This window comes from Colobus angolensis, unplaced genomic scaffold (genome assembly GCF_000951035.1).
Source record: "Colobus angolensis palliatus isolate OR3802 unplaced genomic scaffold, Cang.pa_1.0 Scaffold59, whole genome shotgun sequence".
Classification (NCBI taxonomy): Eukaryota; Metazoa; Chordata; class Mammalia; order Primates; family Cercopithecidae; genus Colobus; species Colobus angolensis.
Genome location: NW_012119487.1, coordinates 5,498,290 through 5,520,552, shown reverse-complemented (window position 1 = coordinate 5,520,552; position 22,263 = coordinate 5,498,290). Strand labels below are relative to the sequence as shown.

Genomic DNA, 22,263 nt, shown 5'->3' with positions numbered 1-22,263 from the left:
TGGTGATGGGGCCAGAAACATCCTCAAGAAGATGAGCCCTTTGTTAAAAGCATTTTAAGGTTCACAATAGAAACCTTCCTGCTAGCACTGGCCTGCAGAGGGGAAGGCCACGTAGCCATGTGGGAAAAAGAGTGCCCACCACGTTCTGTACTGTGGTAGCAAAGGACACACTGATCCCCCAGCTACTGCCATGTAATACAATAACTAAACTTTGCAAAGAGGCAGCTGTTCCAAGTGTCATCTACTGGAAATTAGCATGTGAGTAAGGCAGAAACAGGATCTCAGTAGTCATCAAAAGGTTTTCTATTCCTCTAAATCTACCCAACATTGTAAACAACCAATAGATTGTTTTGGTGGGTGAGACCTCCCAAGTTATCAGTTATAAGTAATAAGCTATAAGTAATAAGTATGTCCAACCACTGCTTCAAAGGAGAGAGTGAGTCACTAAATTTAATAAATCTGGAAAACTATTCTGGAAACTTTAAAAACAAAAATATTTCTACCCCAAAGAAAAACAACAATAATTATTTATTGATTGATTGATTGATTTTAGAGATAGGGTCTTGCTCTGTTGCCCAGGCTGTAGCGCAGTGGTGCAGTCATAGTTCACTGCAGCCTCAAACTCCTAGGTACAAGTGATCCTCCTGCCTCAGCCTCCCAGGTAGCTGGGACTATGGGCACACGCCACTATGCCTGGCTAATTAAAAAATTTTTTTCTTTGGAGAGATGGGATCCTGCTATGCTGCTCAGGCTAGTCTCAAACTCCTGGCCTCAAGCAAAAAAAAAAAAAAAAATTACTTTTATAGCAGCAAACTATAACTAGCTCTATGTGCCACAGAGGTACATTACCTGTTTATACTCAGCAATGATAGCTGTAGTCTTCTTTATTTCATATTCTGCCTTCTCTAGCTGTTTCCTGAAGACTTCTTTTAGCTAGAAAGAACAGAATGAGAAATATCAGGATTCAGCCAAAATCTTAATAAATTTTCATAAACATCTATATTCAAGTCTGTCTGATTCACAGTAACAATGGTAACAATGTTAACTATGTAAATTATCTTCAAGCTGCATCTTGATAATCTGAAAAAGTCAATCATCTCCAGAGATGCAGAAACCTTACTTTCTTTTCTGTAAAATATGAGACATATGAGCAACACCATTATAAAATTGCTTATGCTACTTCTAAACATATTGCCAAATAAGTGTCCGTTCTGAAGCTATCTTTATCCTTATAAGAGTCTAAAACAAAACATCAAGGCAATACTGCATGCTAAATTTGTTACTCTTGACGTTATAAATTACTGAAAAAAATCATTGTAGGCCTCCTTATTTATAGTCTACCTTTACTGCTGTTACCTCTCTGGAGACAGAAACAAGAGGCTTTGGGGACTAGAGTTAGAAAAGACAGAAGAAGATAAGAGCTTTTAAGAAGGACAGGAAATTCAGGGACTAAAGCAACTGACTTTAGAAGGAGCTAAAGTGACACATAATGGAAGGTACTTGTTACAGTCACTGAAATGTTAAATTATGAATGCTATAGTTATAACCACAGTTATTTTTGTGGCCCAGAAGCTCTAGAATTCTAGGCATAGAGGAAAATGAAGGTGATGGAAAAGCTCAGGTGCTACCAGATACAAAGGAAAGAATTAAATTCTGCAAGTTGTTGAACAAACAACTAATGAAACAAACAAAAAACAACTCTGCTTAAACTTTAAGTACATAATCAGAATAAAGAGATGCATTCTGCAGTATAGCATCTCAAATTATTTATGGCGTATACTCTGTAATTGCTAGTTCATAAATTATTGCAATTTATAACTGCACTCCTCATTAGACTTCTGAACTTCTTCATATCTGTTAGATTCTAAAATTCTAAAAGTAATTGGTAAGTTACACTGATCTAAACTCCATTGTTTATATTGATCTTTATTCTCTATCTGACCCAATTTAAGGACATAAACAATAACCTTCTTGCCTCCCACAATAAGGCACCATTGATGTTAGGACAGACTTGGCTGGCTGACAGTCTCTGAGTAAGGGTCACTAAATTTATCTAAGCCATAGTTTCCTCCTCTGAAAATGAGAATAATCCCTATTTTACAAGGGTACCATAATGATTAAAAGTTACACACACACAGACAGACACACACACATACAGACACACACATGGAGGGGAGGGAGGGTGCAAAGCATCTTGCATTGTTCTTGCCACATACTAGGTGAGTATTCAAATGTCATTCCTTCCCATTTTAGGTATCAATTGCCTACAGGCTAGTATATGTCTATGGAACCATGGAGCAGGTAGAACCTGGGTTAAGTTCATTTGCCAAGAGCTTTACTCCTCATCTAGAGTAGCTTAAGTGGTCCAAAGATGGCAGGAAGTAAAGAAAAAACAAAACCCATTAAAGAATCTAAATAATCTAAAACTGGGTAATCAGCCCCCGAAAATTTTTGAGTAGGTAAAAAATATATATCTTGGACCGTTGTAAATGCCAAAGACTCACTAAATCAGATTCCAAGGAAAAAGAAACCATGGAACACTTTTTATAAAGTCTGGAAGGTGCTAAATGACACATTCCTCCACATGTAACTTTAGTGGAACTTTTTTTCTGGTTGCTTGGATGTAGATCTTTGAAATGTTTTAGCCTGTGCTTTAAATTTAGTATTACTGATGTCTCAGAATGAAACTCATTAAAATAAGCTAATCACGATTTGAGATGCTTCCTTACTTTATAAGTTAGCTACATTAGTAAAATTCAAACACACTCTTGGCAGAAGACTTCAATTGTTTGTGATGAAACTGACTCATAATCTAATCTGTGTCAGGTCCCTGGCTGGGACTGACAGGGGTAGAAAACATTGATGAAGCAGCATGTTCTTCCTTGGGGAAGCGGAAAGCTCCAATTCCTTGGGCCGATAGGCCTCTCTGCCCCTGTGCTACACTGCTTTGCACTGGTGGCATTTTCTGGCTAATTAGCCTTACAGCTCCCATGAAGAGTGTAGGGTGCTAACTTCAAGGCTGCTTCTCAAAACGTTTCTTTATATTCCCCCAGGAAGTAGGTTTGAAAGCTTTGCCAGGACTACTGATGCTCCTTAAGGTGTGAATCAGGAAAATGAAGTGTGACTGATCGAGGCAGGGGCTGTGTGGCAACTCCCAGCAGAGGTCTCTGTAGGCTTTCGGTTTAACAATGCTCATAAACTACTTCAGAGAGTCTTTGTCTTGGAGATACAACACAAAATTTGCAGATTCGTCAAAGCTCTTGGATCATAATTCCACGTTACTAAACTTAGAGAAAACTCAACACTCTTGCTAAATATCTCAGTAAAGGCAAATTCCTAAAAGCTGTTCAAGGGTGGAAATACTGCCTCCTCTTTTAACACCTTTCAAAAAAAAAAAGATGTCAGAAATGTTGAACAAAAATGTTGAGTAAGTACACTCAATTACTTACATTACTGCTTTAACATCACCTTTGATTTAGAAGAAATTTAATTTTCCTGATTTTTTTATAGTATTAATCAATTCCCTACCAACATACCTTTGCAAAGAAAAGCCTACATATTCCTTTTACCTGGGCAGTCTCTTCCTCTTGCTTCCTCTTCTCCTCTTCAGTCTCCACCAGCCTCTGTTTGGTCAAGAGGAGTTCCTTATTCAACACATCTGCCTTGTCTTCCGCCTGCAAATCATGGTACATCACAGTCATACATAGGGCAAAGAAATTGTGTGGAAATTTTCTCCAAACCCAATCTTCAGTTGCTGTTCCAAAATTATTGCAAGTCATTCTTTTCCCTCCTAGCTCAACCAAGGGATGACTGCTTTCACTGAATACCAACTATGTGCCAACTAGTTGGCGCACGTTATTTCTAATCCACACACCAACAATAATTTTACAGATAATGACAGTGAGGTTTGGAAAGATCCAACAAACTGTCTGGGGTCACACATTTAATAGAGTCATGATCTGAATTCAGATTTGAATAACATCAAAGTCCATCCTCTTTCTAAATGCTTCTTACAGCGTTTTAGATGTTACAACAGCACTCACTCTGTGCAGATGGATCTGATGAAGGGGTAGAGCCTCACACAGAAACTTTCAACTGGTGGAGAATAAGGGTTGACTCAGAGAGGAGGAGCAGACAGGCTGGTCTGAGGACAACAATTAGGTGATAAATTCAAGGACTAGTTGAGGTAAACCTGCCCACATGGCCACTCACACAGAGCAGTGAGTCTAGTAAGGAGAAATTAAGACCAAAAATCCGTAATAGAGAGAGCCATGAAGAAAATGGAAATATGGACCAGGAATCCAGGAAGAAAAGATCGTATTTCTAGAATGATGATGTCTATTTAACATGCCGGGCTCTCACCTTTTAGGCCACGACTTCAAGTTCACATGGCAATGAAGCATGTCCTCAGCCCTGGCTCACTCACCCCCATCTAAGTTAGCTCCCCTATCTAAATCTCTCATATTTCCCTTCATAGGACTGTAATGACAACTTATGCATGGGATTTATTTGTCTTGCTCACTAGGCGTTAAGCTCCAGGAGGCAAGAACCATATCTCTTTTGCTCATCACTCTATCCCAAGCACCAAGCCCAATGCCAAGTACAGAATAGGTGCTCCCTAAGTACTTGTTGAATGAAGAGGTGTGGCTAAATCACTGCAGATGTAGACTGCATGCGGTGGAGATGGCAGAAGACCACAGGATGAGTTCAGCAGAGAGAACCCAGACACAGAGGAGAGGCAATTATGTGAAGAAGCTATCCCTGGCTGACAGCAGCAAAATGTTATCCAAGTAATGGTGAAAACTGGCTAGGTGGCCTTCTGTCTGTCTTCTGCCATATCTCCCATATGTCCAGATGGGCCAGGCCAGCCCAGTCTGCTGAGGACTGGCCAAGCGGCATTCTGTCTGTTTTCTGCCATATCTCCTGCACGTCCAGATGGCCAGGCCAGCACAGTCTGCTGGTGACTGTAGAGAAACTGCATTCCAGCTGCTTTGCTTGCCCTGTCTTCTGGCTCCTGATGGCTCATAGCCCAGTGGTTAGAGCTCTGTTTGCAGATAATTTGAAACCGTTGGGTAGTTAAGGCGAAAAAGTCCCTTAAAAGTCTTTAAGACACTAAAAATTGCTCTGATGCATTAGATTTTAGGGGGGAAAATCTAACAGCAAATTAACATACTAAAATGAGAGGTAGACCTCGAGAATGCAATAAGAACACTGCAAGTTAAGTTTTCAGTTAAGTTGTAAGACACCTGATGTACATCATGGAAGCATCTGGCATAAAGTATGGCATTTTAAAAGAAAGCAATAAGAGAAAAATAAATAAATAAACCATGGAAGCACAAAACTTCCATTTTAGAGCCCCAAGCCAGATGACTGACTGAGGTTATTCACAAAGCAGGGAGACCCTCCCCAAAGTCTCTGACAGATGGGCACAGAGTGGCACTTTAAGAGCAGCTGTACTGCTCATTTCAGTGTTCTTAAAAACTGAACCAACTCTCTCCCTGTAACTGCAGCCCACTGGTTCAGGTTCTACCCCAGAATGTTTGAGCCCTGCTAATAAAGAAGACTACAACTAAGCCTTCCTCTTAACAGGACGCACAGCAATTTCTACTTTGTGAAGAGACTGATCCTTTCATAATGTTCATCATGATACTAAAATAAATGTTTTTGTTTTTGTTTTTTTTTCAGTTTGGTCTCTTGGAGAGCCATCTAAAATTTTAAAGTAAATGCTGGCCAGGCGTGGTGGCTCATGCCTGTAATCCAGCACTGTGGGAGGCCGAGACGGGTGGGTCACCTGAAGCCAGGAGTTCGGAATCAGCCTGGTTAACATGGTGAAACCCCGTCTCTATTAAAAATACAAAAATCAGCCAGGCATGGTTGTGGGCACCTGTAATTCCAGCTACTCGGGAGACAGAGGCAGGATAATTGCTTGAAACCAGGAGGTGGAGGTTGCAGTGAGCCAAGATCGTGTTATTGCACTCCAGCCTGGGCTACAGAGGTAGACTCTGTCTCAAAAAAAAAAAAAAAAACAAAGAAAAGAAAGGAAAGAAAGAAGAGAAAGAAAGAAAGAGAGAGAGAGAGAAAGAAAGAAAGAAAGAAAGAAAGAAAGAAAGAAAGAAAGAAAGAAAGAAAGAAAGAAAGAAAAGAAAAAGAAAAGGGGGAAAAGCACTTCCCTGAGGAATTTTTTTCAAAAACACCTAAATGTTTATGCTAAGAAGACTTATTATTTTCATTTGCACATTTTCTGCCAAACAGTCTTCATTAGGTCAAGATTAAGGCAACTTCACTTATTTCTACTGTTACCACATACAATATCTAGAGCAAAAGGCAAATAAACCCCAATGAGGAGGAAACTGCAATAGAGACTCGGTTTTATCGGGTTCCCCAAGCTGGTCTCGAACTCCTAAGCTCAGGCAATTCACCTACCTCGGCTTCCCAAAGTGCTGGGATTACAGGCATGAGCCACCACGCCTGACAGCCTTCACCATAATTTGACAAGATTGAGAGAGACATTGTCATTATCAAGTCTAAACATTTACCAACATCTTCTAATGTCTCATTGATATTGAAAGTTCTAATTGCAATCAAGGCTTCTGCTACACATATATGAGAGAAACAAGCATTGCAATGTGTGATTTAATCATGAATCAACCAATAACCTCAGCAAAGACTCAGCCCTAATATCAGATCCTATAGGGAAGAGTCCAGTTTTCCAGGAAGCTTAATCGACAGTTTCTCCTCTTATGTTAAACAGAAAAGTAGGAGCAATTGTTCTGTTCATCAAATTATGGCCAGATCTGAAATAACTTGAGTATCCCTCTAACAGTGGTCTTTTGAATCTTTGTACAGTCAACCACTATACCTCACTTAAGTAGGAATTAGCGTTAATGTTAATGAATGAAATGCTAAACACATGGATACTCAAATTCTACCTTTGAGCCCAAATGATAAAGCCTTTCAAATTCTACCTTTGAGCCCAAATTATAAAGTCTTTATAATAATTTTTTTTTTTTTTTTGAGACAGTCTCGGTCTGTCACCCAGGCTGAAGTGCAATGGTGTGATCTCAGCTCACTACAACCTCCACTTCCCAGGTTCAAGAGATTCTCCGGTCTCAGCCTCCCCAGTAGCTGGGATTACGGGTGTGTGCCGCCATGCCTGGCTAATTTCTTGTATTTTTTTTTTGAGACAGTCTCGCTCTATCGCCCAGGCTGGAGTGCAGTGGCGTGATCTCGGCTCACTGCAAGCTCTGCCTCCCGGGTTCAGGCCATTCTCCTGTCTCAGCCTCCCGAGTAGCTGCGACTACAGACGCCTGTCACCATGCCCAGCTAATTTTTTGTATTTTTAGTAGAGACGAGGTTTCACCGTGTTAGCCAGGATGGTCTTGATCTCCTGACCTCGTGATCCACCCACCTTGGCCTCCTAAAGTGCTGGGATTACAGGTGTGAGCCACCGCGCCTGGTAATTTTTTGTATTTTTAATAGAGACTCGGTTTCACTGTGTTCCCCAGGCTGGTCTCGAACTCCTAAGCTCAGGCAATTCACCCACCTCGGCTTCCCAAAGTGCTAGGATTACAGGCATGAGCCACCGCGCCCGACAGCCTTCACCATAATTTGACAAGATTGAGAGAAACGTTGTCATTATCAACTCTAAACACTTACCAACATCTTATAATGTCTCACTGGTATTGAAAGTTCTAATTGCAATCAAGGCTTCTGCTACACATATATGAGAGAAACAAGCATTGCAATGTGTGATTTAATCATGAATCAACAATAACCTCAGCAAAGACTCAGCCCTAATATCAGAAATGAGGATATTTGAGAAATGATTTCTGAAAGAACTAACCAGGCCAGTCGTTCAACTTAAAACAAAACAAAATAATTTTCCATTTAGTCCATGTAGCTTCTGGTCTAAGAGAACTTGCTATGGTGAGAGGGAACCTAGACCCCTGGTCCTCAGCAGGACAGTACTAATCATGTCTCTTCTCTTTTGTTCCTTGCAAATAGGGAAGGACAGGAAAGGCTTGAAAGCAGATACCAAACAGAAACTGAAATGGAGATGTTGTACGTTTTTTCACTTCTAATCACTGAGAAATCTTTATTTAAGGAATCTGAAAGAGGGCAAGTTCTCAGAGAGGAAGGCTCTGTCAGAGGCAAAAGCTGAAGCCTTTGGTGTCCAGGAAGCCCAAAATTAGCACTAAAATGGTCAGAGTAAGGAATGATTTATTTTTGCAAAGTAGCTAATTTCCTAATTCTTGTTAGTTTGCTTACATATTGTCTTAAATACAATCTGCTTTCATATTTGTTTAAAGTTTGCCAGTGTTTTGCTATTTTAATTAAAAGATCTGATTTTCACAAACTGGGAATGGGAAAGTACCGGGCAAACTGGGTGAAGGCCTGCAAAGCCACTCTCAGGCTAGGGTCTTTCCTAGAAGACTGGTGGGACAGGTCACTTCAACTGTAGGGACAGCTTTTTGGTAGGCAAATAAACCCCAATGAGGAGGAAACTGCAAAATCAGAAGTTAGGAGGAAATATGCATGAAATAGCAGTTTTTATTCTTTCATCTAGATTCTTTCATTTAGATAAAAAGCTCCAAAAGGGAGGGCCCAGGTCATATTTACTTTTCTTAAAAGAGAGGGAGAGTCAAGGACGGAAGAGGTGAGAGGAAGAATGAAGGTCTGATGGAACCTTTTCTTCAGGGGCTGTTCTAGCACTCACATCATGGGCTACCCCGGTACTCAAGAACCAATTACTTCAGAAATACCTATAATGGCAGTCACTCCAGACTGACTCACATAAAGGATTCTCTTGGTGAAGAAATGATTTTTAAGATAATTTTTTTTGGATTAAAGTTATATATATTATTTAGTAGTATATTCATATATAATATGCATATTATAATGTTCATTATTTTTCTGATTTTTAAAAGTTCTAATCCTTATTTTTACTTAACCTATGGTGGTTAGGTAATTTAAGGTCTTTGTATAAATTTTAAATGGGAAAAAAATGATAAAGATGAATATAAAAATCAGATTTAATCTTATCACCCAGAGATACCTGGCAGTAACATTTTGATGTACTTCCTTATGGGCTTCTTCCCTATCTAGGTATATACTATGGTCCCCTTCCCAATAGGATGACCCAGTGCCAGCCAGTAATCCTTGAAATTTAGATGCAAACATTATAAATGTTTATTTTTACAGAAAAAAAGTATTTTTAAAAAACTACTTTATCATTATTTTCCCATTAAAAAAAATTATTCCAGAAAGACATTTTACAGTCAAACTGTCATTCTCCCCTACTAGTGAACATAGATATTATAATATTTCTATTTTTCATTCTTATAAGTAACACTCCAGTAAACAACCTTGTATATACATTTTTTTACCAAATCTTTTTTTTTTACCTTTACAAGTCAGAGGATCTCTAGTTTCCTCATCTATATAGTTTTCTCATTTATGAAATGGAAGATTAAAATAATAACTGCTTCCTGGAGTCCTTAGGGAGATTAAATGAGATGATGTTTACACATTGCTTTATTTAGTGCTTGGGACATAGTGGGTACATAGTAAAATTTAATTTTATTATTGCTTAAACCTTTTAAAGTCTTAACACATATTACCAACTACATTTCCCAAACAACTTTGAAATTCTCCTTAGCTCATTTCACTGCATCCTCACTGAATCCAACTGTTTAAAATTGTTTCATTTAGTCAGCCATTATAAGAAAATTAATGGATAAAAGATTCAAAATCGCAGAATCAAGCCCATTTGGAAAGTTAACATAGAACCGAGACTTTCATTATAGCACTGACTTATCTCAACAGTCTCGAATACAAAAATACGACCACTGAGGTAAGGCTGAGTTTACCCTGACTGAATGGAAATCCTGCTACCTTCTTTGGTTCTGACTCTCCTAGTCACATATTTCTTATATCACTTCTCACAGCTTCCAAATGGGCGGGCTAAAGGAGGTTTGTAGTTAACAGCGCCACAACTTTTTTAAAAAACGTTCTCTGGGCTGCTTTTTCTACCTTCCATATCGTGTCCCAAGCAACACAGTTCTTGTTTTTGTTTTTGTTTTCGAACTCCTTTAATGCCAGTTCTCTCAGTGTCCTCCTCTCCCAGATACAGCACTGTTTTCCTGAACATGGGTCTTCTCTCCAACTTTACTGTGGTTAGAACTTTTGAGCCACAAAATTGGCTATCTATATGGGAAAAAAGGAATTGTGGCAGGGGCCATTTTCAGCTGTCCTTTAATTTTAAACATTTAAGCAGATTTATGCTATGAATGAATTTGTATTTTTTAATATTGTCAATGCACACTTACACCACAGGTAATGACTCTTTTACAGACTCAACAGTCTGAGAGTCAGTTTTTCTGACCCTCCACTATCTGTTGGGAATATTTACTTTGTAGAAATCAGAAAATAGAGTGGTAATTTTAAATCTGCACAAGACTGCTTCCACATTGCCAATTATTTCTGAAAATGCTAGCAAGAAAAAACAGGAGGTCCTAAGACTGTCAGCTTAGTTGGAAAGAACAAGGGAATGCTAAATAGTTTAAGGTCTTCCTAGCAACAGCTAACATTTAATGAACACATACTATTGAAGTGCTTTACTTATTTGTCATATCATCTCTATGAGATAGATACCTTTTTATATCTATAGACAGCTTAAGAACTGCCCGGGGTCATATGGTTCACAAGCGGTGGTGCCAGCATTCACAACAGGGCAGTCTGGCTCTCAGCCACTCAGATGCCTATCAATCTAACAATCCAACTCTTAATGTAGGTACTTCATGTAAAAGTTCACATTTATTCTGAAGAAGAATTCTTACTGGAACAAAGAGTAAGGTGCCTACTGTTAGAGTGGCATTAGTACAGGCATATTCTTGGTGACTGATGTTCTCAGATAATTATGCTGACAGCCATTGGTTCAGGAAAGGTATCAACAAAGACATAACAGAGTTTAGAGGTATAAAGAAAGTTATGGCACACACGCTATTTAGAAATGACCCAAACCTTTCTCAAAGGCTTGTGTTTTCCACTCTCTCCAATTAACACAAACTGTCCCTACCACTCCTCCATTCATCAAGCACAAAGTCAAGAACAAAGCAAGCTTGGGAGGGCAGCGGTGAGGGCAAATTGGTCTTTGCTCTGAGGAAGTCATCACAGTCTCATTTCTAAAGTTTACCTGATCCAAGTCATTCCGTAGAGCAATTTTGCTTGTTACTAGTTCGTGGGCGAGGTCATCATTCTCTTGTTCCAACCTCATGCTGGCCTCCTGTAATCTTCGGTTCTCCCTCTGCAGAAAAAGAACAACAGCCGGAGGTGGGCATTAGTGTCTGGACATACAGAAATGAATAGAACTAGTGAGGAAAAACAAGCAACAAAGTGAACTTTCAAAGGTGTAAAAAGGAGAAGGCGCAAGTGGCACAGGAAGGCAGGATTGCTGTATGGGAAACAACAGTGAGTTTAGCTAGCAATGCAGATGCGGTTCTCTACCCGGTGAAACTTGTCCCTTAAACTCTCAAGATGGAACTTCATTATAAAACATGTGCCACAAAGAGCAAACTTTCTCAACGTACCCCCCCAATCCTGTAAGGTTTTTACATAGATCTAGAACACAGACACAAGCAATTCTTTATTTGAAACATGCACAGTAGTCTCACCCTTGACCTCAAGAGAAACCACGAGACACAGTAGGAATGAAACAGGGGAAAACCACTAGACATTTCTTCAAATTGTTTTCCTAAGACAGGGTTCATATTGAGTATATTTAAGAGCATTAAATCAATAATCATGACACATGGGTTCATGACTTTGCTAACAGTCGACATTTTTATTCTTTGAGTAAGAATATATTTACTTTTCTGAACACTTATTTTTGGGTGACAGCAATAGTCATATCTAGTTTTGTTGTTTTTTAAAAATCTTCAGATTAAAACATTCCAGGTAAAATAAATTACTGAGGATTTCTGCCCCCCACCTTGAAAAATCTGAAACAAAGTTACATGATAAAAAAACAAAAACAAACGAACGAAAGAAAAAAAAAAAAAGTCACTAATTCTTATGAAGTAAGGTCTTTCCTTAACTAAACACTGTGAACTTGGTATGTTCACAACTATTTTCAGAATAGTTATTTCATGTCTTCCATTCCAAAGTATCAAAATTACTTTCCTTGCTACTGTTAACAGTTATAGGAGATTCAAAAGACAGCTGACAGGAAAGACTAATGTCACGAGACCTTCCTGTTTTTCAGATTTACTCTCCTAACAGTGTTTTCTGCAAAGGTGGCAAAAACCTTTTTTTTTTTTTTTTTTGTCAAAAACCTTTGACAAAGCAGTGATACAAAACTAGAAGACAAATATATGTTTTGGAAGATAGTTTATCATAGCATACCAGGCAATGTAAAGTTAATTTTATCTTCTATATAACAACCTGGTGTTTGCTATATTGAAAGAGAAGACAATTTCTCTCTTTTTCCTGTTTTCTAAAAGAAGGGCTAAGAAACATTGCACTTTGATTAACCAGCCACCAGGGCCCATTTCTGTCTTTTTTTTTTTTTTTTGGAAAAAAATTAGAAAAGTTGGAGAATGTTAAAACATTATTGAAAAACATATCAGCCGAGCGCGGTGGCTCACGCCTGTAATCCCAGCACTTTGGGAGGCCGAGGGGGGCGGATCACGAGGTCAGGAGATCGAGAGCATCCTGGCCAACATGGTGAAACCCCGTCTCTACTAAAAAATATAAAAAATTAGCTGGGCGAGGTGGCGGGCGCCTGTAGTCCCAGCCACTCGGGAGGCTGAGGCAGGAGAATGGCGTGAACCCAGGAGGCGGAGCTTGCAATGAGCCCAGATCCAGCCACCGCACTCCAGCCTGGGGGAGAGAGCGAGACTCTGTCTCAAAAAAAAGAAAAACATATCTACCAAAAAAGATAAAAACAATCCCAAATCACTTTCATACTTTAAATAAATTCACAATAGAATTCGACTCAGTGTTAAAATACTGGAGAAGGCTGGATGAAGTGGCTCGTGCCTGTAATCCCAACACTTTGGGAGCCTGAGACTGGAGGATTGCTCGAGCCCAGGGGTTCAAGACCAGCCTTGGCAACATGGCAATACCGCATCTCTACCAAAAAAATTTTTTTAATTAGCTGGGTACAGCCGGGCACAGTGGCTCATGCCTGCAATCCCAGCACTTTGGGTGGCTGAGGTGGGCGGACCACTTAAGGTCAGTTCAAGACCAGCCTTGCCAACATGGTGAAATCTCATCTCTACTAAAACAAAATACAAAAATTAGGCGGGTGTGGTGATACACACCTGTAATCCCAGCTGCTCAGGAGGCTGAGGCAGGAGAATTGTTTGAACCTGAAAGAGCTTGCAGTGAGCCAAAATTGCACCACTGCACTTCAGCCTGGACGACAGAGAGAGTGAGACTCCATCTAAAAAAAAAAAAAAAATTAGCTGGGTGGTGTGGTGTGCACACATGATCCCAGCTACTGGGGAGGGTGAGGTTGGAGGATCACTTGAACCCAGGAAGTCAAGGCTGCAGTGAACTGTGATCATGCCACTGCATTCTCGCCTGGGTGACAGAGTGAGAACCTGTTTTTTAAAAAAAAAAAAAGAAAGAAAGAAATACATAATAACAGGAAATGCTTACAATGCCTTGTAGGGGGGAAAAAAACCCCAATAAATAACTGGAGAATCTCATTATAACAATATAAACAATAAATATTGACTGTAGGTAGTGAATTTTCTTTACTGTTGTCCTTTTCCTTTTAAAAATGTTTTCAAGTTTTCTACAATGCATATATATTTGTAATAGGATTTAAAAAATAGTTTTATTAAGGAAAAAAATTCAGAATTTTAATTCCATTGGAAGGGATAAGATGCCAAAATGAGAAAAAAAAATTTTAAGTCCACTTCTGTTAGAAGGTCATATTCTACACAAAACCATATTGGATCCTCCTTTTTGACTAAGATATAATGTAACCCCTCAGAAGTGGTGCCTTGCTAAGAACTCTTTCCCCAGATGTTCCTGAGAAGACTGTGTATGCTCTTGTAGAGGCAACTTGTACTCATCAGATTCTGTCTGTTCCCTCAATCTACAGAAGTTCCACCCTCCCACAGAAACATAATAAATGTAGAGACGAAAAAAACAGATTTCTAAAAAGCCAGAGCTTCTACAATGAAATCTTTCAATCTTTGCCTAAGTAACACAATTTCTAGCAGGGGCTGAAGAGTTAGCCTTTATTTCTGATATATCTGTTACTCTTTTTCATGGAAAAAAAAATTTTAAATACTTATAGGAAACTTAGATTAAAAAAAAGATTTGAGAAGCTTTTTCAATAAATTTCCTACTAGCCAGGAAAGAGTAACAATACCAGCACAATTTCAACATGACATATTTCACAATGCAGCTGCTTAGCGAGGGAAGAGATTTTTCTCATTTCTTGATAAATCTCTTCAAGAAACTAAGATAAGACTACTTCAATAGCTATTCCCGAGTTAAGTGTCCTATTGCTATTGAAATTGTACCTGTATAACCCCAAAGTATAAAAACCTCCCTCGACTATTATGTACATTACATCCATTTGTCACAAGTGAAAATGTTGCCACTACCAGTTTTTCAGGTTACAATTATATGCTTAGAATTGAGTTAAAGTAACCTCCAGGTAAAGTCATAGGATGTTCGTGGAAAAATACTTTGTTCAAGTATTTAGAAATCATACCAGGTAGCTACTTCACTGTTGATTAGAGATAAATGTCTGATGGATTATCTGTTATATAAGAAAGAGGTGTGAGTTCAGCTGAAATTCTGACTAGTAACTTCTCATTACAATGACTGTTGCAACTGAAACTCTTCCTTACAGACACACAGTTAAGGGGCAAGGGCAAGGGGTTGGAAAAGATTTGGGAGAAACTGAGAGCCTTGGTCCCTGCAAAGCAAAATAGCCTAGAGGGCACGCCTACTGGCTTTTGCTTTAGCAAGAAGCTTCAATTTAGTGTCTGCAAAGCAAGCAGCACAGTGGGAAGTGTCAGACTCCTGCTCTGCACTCACAGACAAGTGGGAAAGCAAGCTACGGGGCCAAAAATGCAGTATCATCCTCCAAAGTATGAACCCAGGGTGAGTGCTACTGAGCACTACAGTGAGACTCTGCTACTGAGATGGAGATCTTCTACAAAGAACTTGCCCACACTTACCTACTGAGGGCTAAACAGAGCTTATATTACTTGGCTGTCTTTTACAGTTCTTCTCAAGGAGCCAAAACTGTTTTCAATACTGACCCATTCCAGAAAAAGTTTACCTGTATTCTAGAATGGAGAAGAGAGTTTGGTTTTGATGGTCTTTTTTTTTTGATACTACTTTTCTTGGGAAAGGTAGTAACCCTGCTTGGCTCGTTTTGAAATGTTAACAAGGGTTGCCCATGGGAGACAGACTTAAAGTCAGCCCCAATAACCTCAGTCAGCCCAGAGAAATTCATATGCTCTAAGTCTGCACAAGCAGATGTGCTGACTGCTCAAAGCCTGTAAACAAAACAGGCAAACTGGTTCCCTCTTGCCTTTCAGAAAAGATTACAGGAGACACTGCTTACATAACTCTTAACACTCACATCACACTGTCTGAAGCATATACTCCCCATCTCACACAACTGACACCATTTGAATAAAAAGCAGATAACAACTGTCCTCATAGTTTCACCCCTCATGGATACGAGATGTACAGCTGGGAAAGTTTGGTTAGTAACTTTTGGGAGGAGGATACTGCATTTTTCAAAGAGACAGACACCAATGTTACAGACATACATAGATTAAAAAAAGAAACTTACCTCCTCAAAAGTCATAGACCAACTACCGTTTTCAATCATAGGTACAAAGACAATTAAAAAAAAAAAGAATATCCAATGAAATTGAACACCTACTAAAATATTTATGAAATGGCAGTAACAAAAACAGACACTTCTTAATGCTCTTTTGCTTTTCCTTCAAGTGTGATATAACTCTAAGTTCTCTCTGTGACTGCAAACATTCAATGGAACAAAGTATACTTGAGGCAGCTAGTGGGCAAGTCTCAACTCAGGAAGACTCATATCCTCAAACTCCTCCCTCTCCACACTGCTGTTTACAGTTTGCATGAACGACTAAAATGCTGTACGTGGAACTATTAAGGAACTACGGTGTGAGGTGTTGATACTGTGTTGTTAAAGCTGGGTGGAAGGAACTTCCTTATATGACAAAGTCAGAAATCTTGCAAAACAGTTCATCTTCAGACAAAAGAATGAAATTGCTGGGCAGGGTAATGCAAAAAAAAAAAATGGATCCTGGATCTCATGTGTACCTTGGGGCTGAAGTCTGGGTGAAGCAGTTCAAGGGATTGTGAATGTCATTTATTCCAAGATGAGAAACCAGAGAAATGTGAACTTGTAATTAAAAGTAAAGAAACTAAGCTTTAAAGGAAAAAATGACGAGGAGGGAGGTGGCTTTATAAACCCTAGCTCAATATTTTGGGTGTTGTCTGCTGCTATGATGAATTCTTGGCACATGGTTTTAAAGCCTTTTAAGGGTCAGGAGAAAATGTTTTCCTAAAAGACTCAGTGCAAATTTATTAGCAACAACACACTCAACGCTCACATATTTTCTTTTGGATACCTCTTTTAAAAGAGTTGACAGCTATCATATTCAAGTTTTCAAATGCCTACAGATAAAATGTTTAAATATCTATGTTGTCCTTAAATGAAGGTCTGAGAAAGAAAATATGGATATTTGAAGCTTTTTACTTTACTCATCACATCCAATTTTATCTTTGTAGTGGAAAATTTCAAATTTTTAAATGTCAAACTAAAAACAAAATCTTGTCAGTAATAAATGACAGCTGGCCAAACAGACTGCATTTCTTTTAGGACTTAAAAAACTATCTTAGATTATACTCTTGCATAGAGGTCAGCAAACTTCTAGTGTAAATTGCCAGACAGTAAATATATTAGACTTTGCAGGTCGCATGGTCTGTGTTGAAATTTCTCAACTCTACCAGTGTCATACAAAACCAGCCATACATAATAAATAAATAAATAGGTGTGGCTGTATATTACAAAAACTGGCAGTGAGCCAGATTTGGCCTATAAACCACAGTTTGCAGATTCCTGCTCTACTCTAGCACACAAATCAAATTTTCAAAAAGCAAATGCATTCTAGATGATATAGAAATATTATTAGTGTCAGGTAATTTTCTCAGTAATACTTAAACGGAAAAGAAAACTTTCTAAAAATTAATGAAAGTTTCTTGAAAACTCTGACGATCAATAAACACACTAGAAATTCTTAGTGTGCCGAATGCATATTCTTCCCCCAAGGGTTAAGTATGAGGGACTAAAAGACCAGCATTGTTAGAAATCGCCCACTCCTGATTAGCTATATTGCTTGAGAAGCCAAAAGGATTTAGTTTCGCATCTTCACCATCCTACAACAATGAACTCTCTGGGTTATCCAAGCTCAAAGAGAAAGTGGAAGCCTTCTGAAGTTTATCATTAAGTTATCATAGGCATATAGAAAACAACCTCATGTCTATTACTATTCCTTAAAAGCACATTATTTCTAACATAATATTTCCAAAAGCCAACACAGTCTCTGTGATGTGAAAAAATAATAAAATGTAAGTTTATTTCCTCTGGCAGAAAAACGTGTTTTTTTTTTTTTTTCTGTTTGTTTTTTTTAGATGGAGTCTTGCTCTGTCACCCAGGCTGGAGTGCAGTGGTGTGATCTCAGCTCACTGCAACCTCCGCCTCCCAGGTTCAAGAGATTATCCCGCCTCAGCCTACTGAATAGCTAAGACTACAGGTGTGTGCCACCACACCCAGCTAATTTTTGTATTTTAAGTAGAGAAAGGGTTTTTACCACGTTGGCCAGGTTGGTCTCGAACTCCTGACCTCAAGTGATCCACCCGCCTCGGCCTCCCAAACTGTTGGGATTACAGGTGTAAGCCAACGTGTCTAGCCAGAAAAATAATTTTCAAAGATGGATTCACTTATCTTGACTCCCTTGAGTAAGAAAGGGTCCAACACCAAAAAGGGCCCAACATTTTTTAAAAAAAGTCTACTCCCTCGTTTTTATAGGTTAGAAATGTATCCTAATTTAAACTTTTCTTCATTTGTCAAGTTTAAAAGAAATGTGGTAATTGCTCTAAATTATTGCATTAGATATGTAAGGATGGCAAAAAAGTACAATTAAGCTTTATTTCAAATATTTCATTTGTATTATTTTTACTATGCATAATAGCTTAATTTGAAATTACATGTAGGAGCAACTGCTCTACAAAAACTAGTATGTGCAAGAAAAAAACTGTGGAAACATAGAAGAATCATTTCCTTTGTTTAAATTACATTTTGATTTTAAAAATTACTATGTTTAATCTCAAGAACGAGGTTAAACATTCTAAATTTAATTGTACTGAACATGGATAAGACACTTCGATTAGAAATTATGTATTCATAATACTATCTGTGTCCCAAACCCAAGACAGTGTAAGCATTCCAGATTCTTTTAGTATTTTCCCATCTAGAACAGGTAACCTTTATTATGCTTTGGGAGATTCACTGAATTTAATTAATTAGCTGTGTGTGTGTGTGTGTGTGTGTGTGTCTGTGTGTGTGTGTATTTATTTATTTATTTTTGAGATGGAGTCTCACTCTGTCGCCCAGGTTGGAGTGCAGTGGCGTGATCTCGGCTCAATGTAAGCTCTGCCTCTCGGGTTCGCGCCATTCTCCTGCCTTAGCCTCCCAAGTAGCTGGGACTACAGGTGCCAGCCACCACACCCAGCTAATTTTTCTTTTTTTTTTTTTTAGTAGAAATGGTGTTTCACTGTGTTAGCCAGGATGGTCTCGATCTTCTGACCTCGTGATCTGCCTGCCTCCGCCTCCCAAAGTGCTGAGATTACAGGCATGAACCACCGCGCCCGGCCATTTTTTTTTTTTTTTTTTTTTGAGACAGAGTCTCGCTCTGTCTCCCAGGCTGGAGTGCAGTGGCATGATCTTGGCTCACTGCAAATCCCCCTCCCAGGCTCAAGTGATTCTCATGCTTCAGCCTCTCGAGTAGCTGGGACTACTGGTGCTTGCCAGCACACTCAGCTAATTTTTGTATTTTTTAATAGAAGCAGGGTTTCACTGTATTGGCCTGGCTGGTCTGGAACTCCTGACCTCAAGTGATCCACCCACCTCAGCCTCCCAAAGTGCTGGCATTACAAGCAAGAGCCACCATGCCTGGTCAATTAGCTGTGTTTTTTAAGGCTTAGTTCACATTTGTGCAAAGAGTTCTTTAATTGAACCAGAAAAGCATATCATTCTCCAAAGGTAGATGAAGGCTACAGATCTCCAAAAAGTACCATCAACTGACACCATCACTAGAAAACTTACCTCACAATAGAAACAATTCATCTCTTTAAGATAGAAAATATTTTAATTTCTGAAATTGGTAACTTTGCTTATTAAGGGCTTAGTTACTAGTTTCTAAAATACACTAAAAACAGCTACACATATTGATGAATGTGTGTTTTCTGGGGAACCTGTATAAAAATGAAAACATGCTTATTTCTACAGCCAAATCTTTATCCTAATTTCAGCTTATTAGAAATCAATCACTAAATTTACAAACCAAAATATTAGAGTAGACAAAGAATTTTACACAAATCTGGTCAGGTCCAAGTTAAGAAGGAAGATAAAAGAGATTTGAAATAAATATTCTACATTGTTCTTCCAAAAAAGTTTCCTTTCTGTCTCTTGGAATCCAGTCATGAAGAGAAACAGAAAGAATAGAGGCTATAAAGCAGTCATTATGGTGTTCACTGAGTTTAAAATATAAACTGATGCCAAGCCCAGGTAGCACAGGCAGTGCATGTATATGTGTGTATGACCTACGTATATATGTTTATATCTGTGTGTATACATACAATGTACAACATATGTTCTATCTGGAAATTAATGAGCTTCACTAAAAACTAATGTACCACCCGTACCACCCACTGTGTTGGATTTTATCCTACAAATATGAACACATGTAAGATCAATAGTCACTAATTAGCTCTAATTTCAACAGGAAGCTCTCCCTCCTGCAAGGCTTCTAAACAGGTACCTCTGGTGTGACTTAGGGTTCATGAAAGGAAAAGGGTAGCCTAAATGACAATCCTCCTGGAACATTCTGCTTTTTTTTTTTAAAAGTAATTCACATACTATAAAAGTCATGTTTTTAAAATGTGCAATGTAATGATTTTAGTATATTCACAAAGTTGTGCAATCATCACTACTTCCTAATTCCAGAAGATTTTCATGATACGTCAAGTTTTAAAATTTAAATTTATACTAACATTATTTCATTTCTTTCTTTGTGGTTGAGATTTAAGTGTTGAATAAAGGTGACTATAGCGATATAACCTGAGCATGAAGATATTTACATATGTCATAAAAATAGACATCAAACACATGTTTACATAGATATAGCAAGAAATATGACTGTTGAGAGCTACATCTACATTGTTGGATCTTTAATCCCACCTCCAGGTTCCCTGTGATAGCCCTTTTACATATGCCACCATGTCTAAGAGAAATAGCATTGAACTGAAATATCTCTTAAAATATCTTATTATATAACATATGTGGGCTTTAAAAAATAAATTTCCAGGCCGGGCGCGGTGGCTCAAGCCTGTAATCCCAGCACTTTGGGAGGCCGAGACGGGCGGATCACAAGGTCAGGAGATCGAGACCATCCTGGTTAATACGGTGAAACCCCGTCTCTACTAAAGAATACAAAAAACTAGCTGGGCGACGAGGCGGGCGCCTGTAGTCCCAGCTACTTGGGAGGCTGAGGCAGGAGAATGGCATAAACCTGGGAGGCGGAGCTTGCAGTGAGCTGAGATCTGGCCACTGCACTCCAGCCTGGGCGACAGAGCCAGACTCCGTCTCCAAAAAAAATAATAATAATAAAAATAAATAAATAAATAAATAAATTTCCCACAACCTTCCTAACTCTCTTGTCATATGGCAAACTAGGGTGTGGAAATGACTTTTCAAGCAATATAGATTCTAATGTTGAGGAGGGGTTGTCACTGAACTGGTGCAAGTTCTCACTCAATGCCCTTCAAGATGTTCCCAAGTCAGTCTTTAAGAGTTTACATTGGCCGGGCGCGGTGGCTCAAGCCTGTAATCCCAGCACTTTGGGAGGCCGAGACGGGCGGATCACGAGGTCAGGAGATGGAGACCATCCTGGCTAACACGACCATCCTGGCTAACACGGTGAAACCCCGTCTCTACTAAAAATACAAAAAATTAGCCGGGCGAGGTGGCGGGCGCCTGTGGTCCCAGCTACTCCGGAGGCTGGGCCAGGAGAATGGCGTGAACCGGAAGGCGGAGGTTGCAGTGAGCTGAGATCCGGCCACTGCACTCCAGCCCCGGCGACAGAGCAAGAAGCCGTCTCAAAAAAAAAAAAAAAAAAAAAAAGAGTTTACATTAACTGGGTTTCCAGTCCAAGATCTATGAATTATAAAGTTATAAAGTGCTCATTCCCAGGACAGAGATCTTATTCTTCACAGCATTAAATTTAGAAGATGTAAAAGGTATTTTCTAACTTTGCTACTTTAATTAAGATAATTATAATATGGCTTCTTAAACTACATATTGATCATCTTAAAAACCAAATATGTTGATGGTTAGAAACTTATGTTGTTGACCGCCACCTTGAAGGTGTAATTATAATCTGAGAACTATAAATTTGCCAAGTGTATTACCAGGACAAATGCCTAGACATTATTAAAAGAGTATAGAGACATTAGATGAATGTACTGACAAGTTACCACAATGATCTAAAAGAAATAGCGATAGAGGGTATCAGATAAGTGCAAATAAGAAGCAACAATACTTGAACTTAAAAAGTAATGCCTGCTTTCAAAACAAAAAGTTTAATCCTACTTTAATCTCTCAATAAAAACTATACACATTGATAATCTTACATGCTATAAGTAATTTAAAAATAATGTACATCTTACTATTAATGTATACATACCTGCTTTGGCACAAAAAATGATTTAAGACACAATAACAAGCTCAATTCCAGCCTGATTTTAAATGTACAAGTTTGGTCTTCCATTTCTCTCTTATTTTAAAGCATTCTTCACAGAATTTATTCACAACAATGGTAGTAATAAGAAAATCAGAATGATGTTAGCAAAAGGAGAGCTTCATTTTGGATGCTTAATAATAGTTTATAATTACTACCTTCC

At 38.7% G+C, this 22,263-nt stretch overlaps 1 protein-coding gene across 3 annotated transcripts in view; it reads right to left on the bottom strand.

Annotated features, from left to right (window-relative positions):
- Positions 1-22,263, bottom strand: part of RABGAP1L (RAB GTPase activating protein 1-like) — an 812,347-nt gene that overhangs the window by 15,875 nt on the left and 774,209 nt on the right. For 2 of the 3 annotated variants that reach the window (XM_011962352.1, XM_011962354.1), the window contains 3 exons: positions 11,195-11,305; positions 3,570-3,674; positions 850-933 (listed from right to left, as the gene is read on the bottom strand). In XM_011962352.1, coding sequence (XP_011817742.1) covers positions 850-933; positions 3,570-3,674; positions 11,195-11,305 — 300 coding nt within the window. Of the gene's footprint in view, positions 1-849; positions 934-3,569; positions 3,675-11,194; positions 11,306-15,832; positions 16,054-22,263 lie in introns of those variants that run through there. The other variant, XM_011962355.1, reaches the window with a different exon arrangement.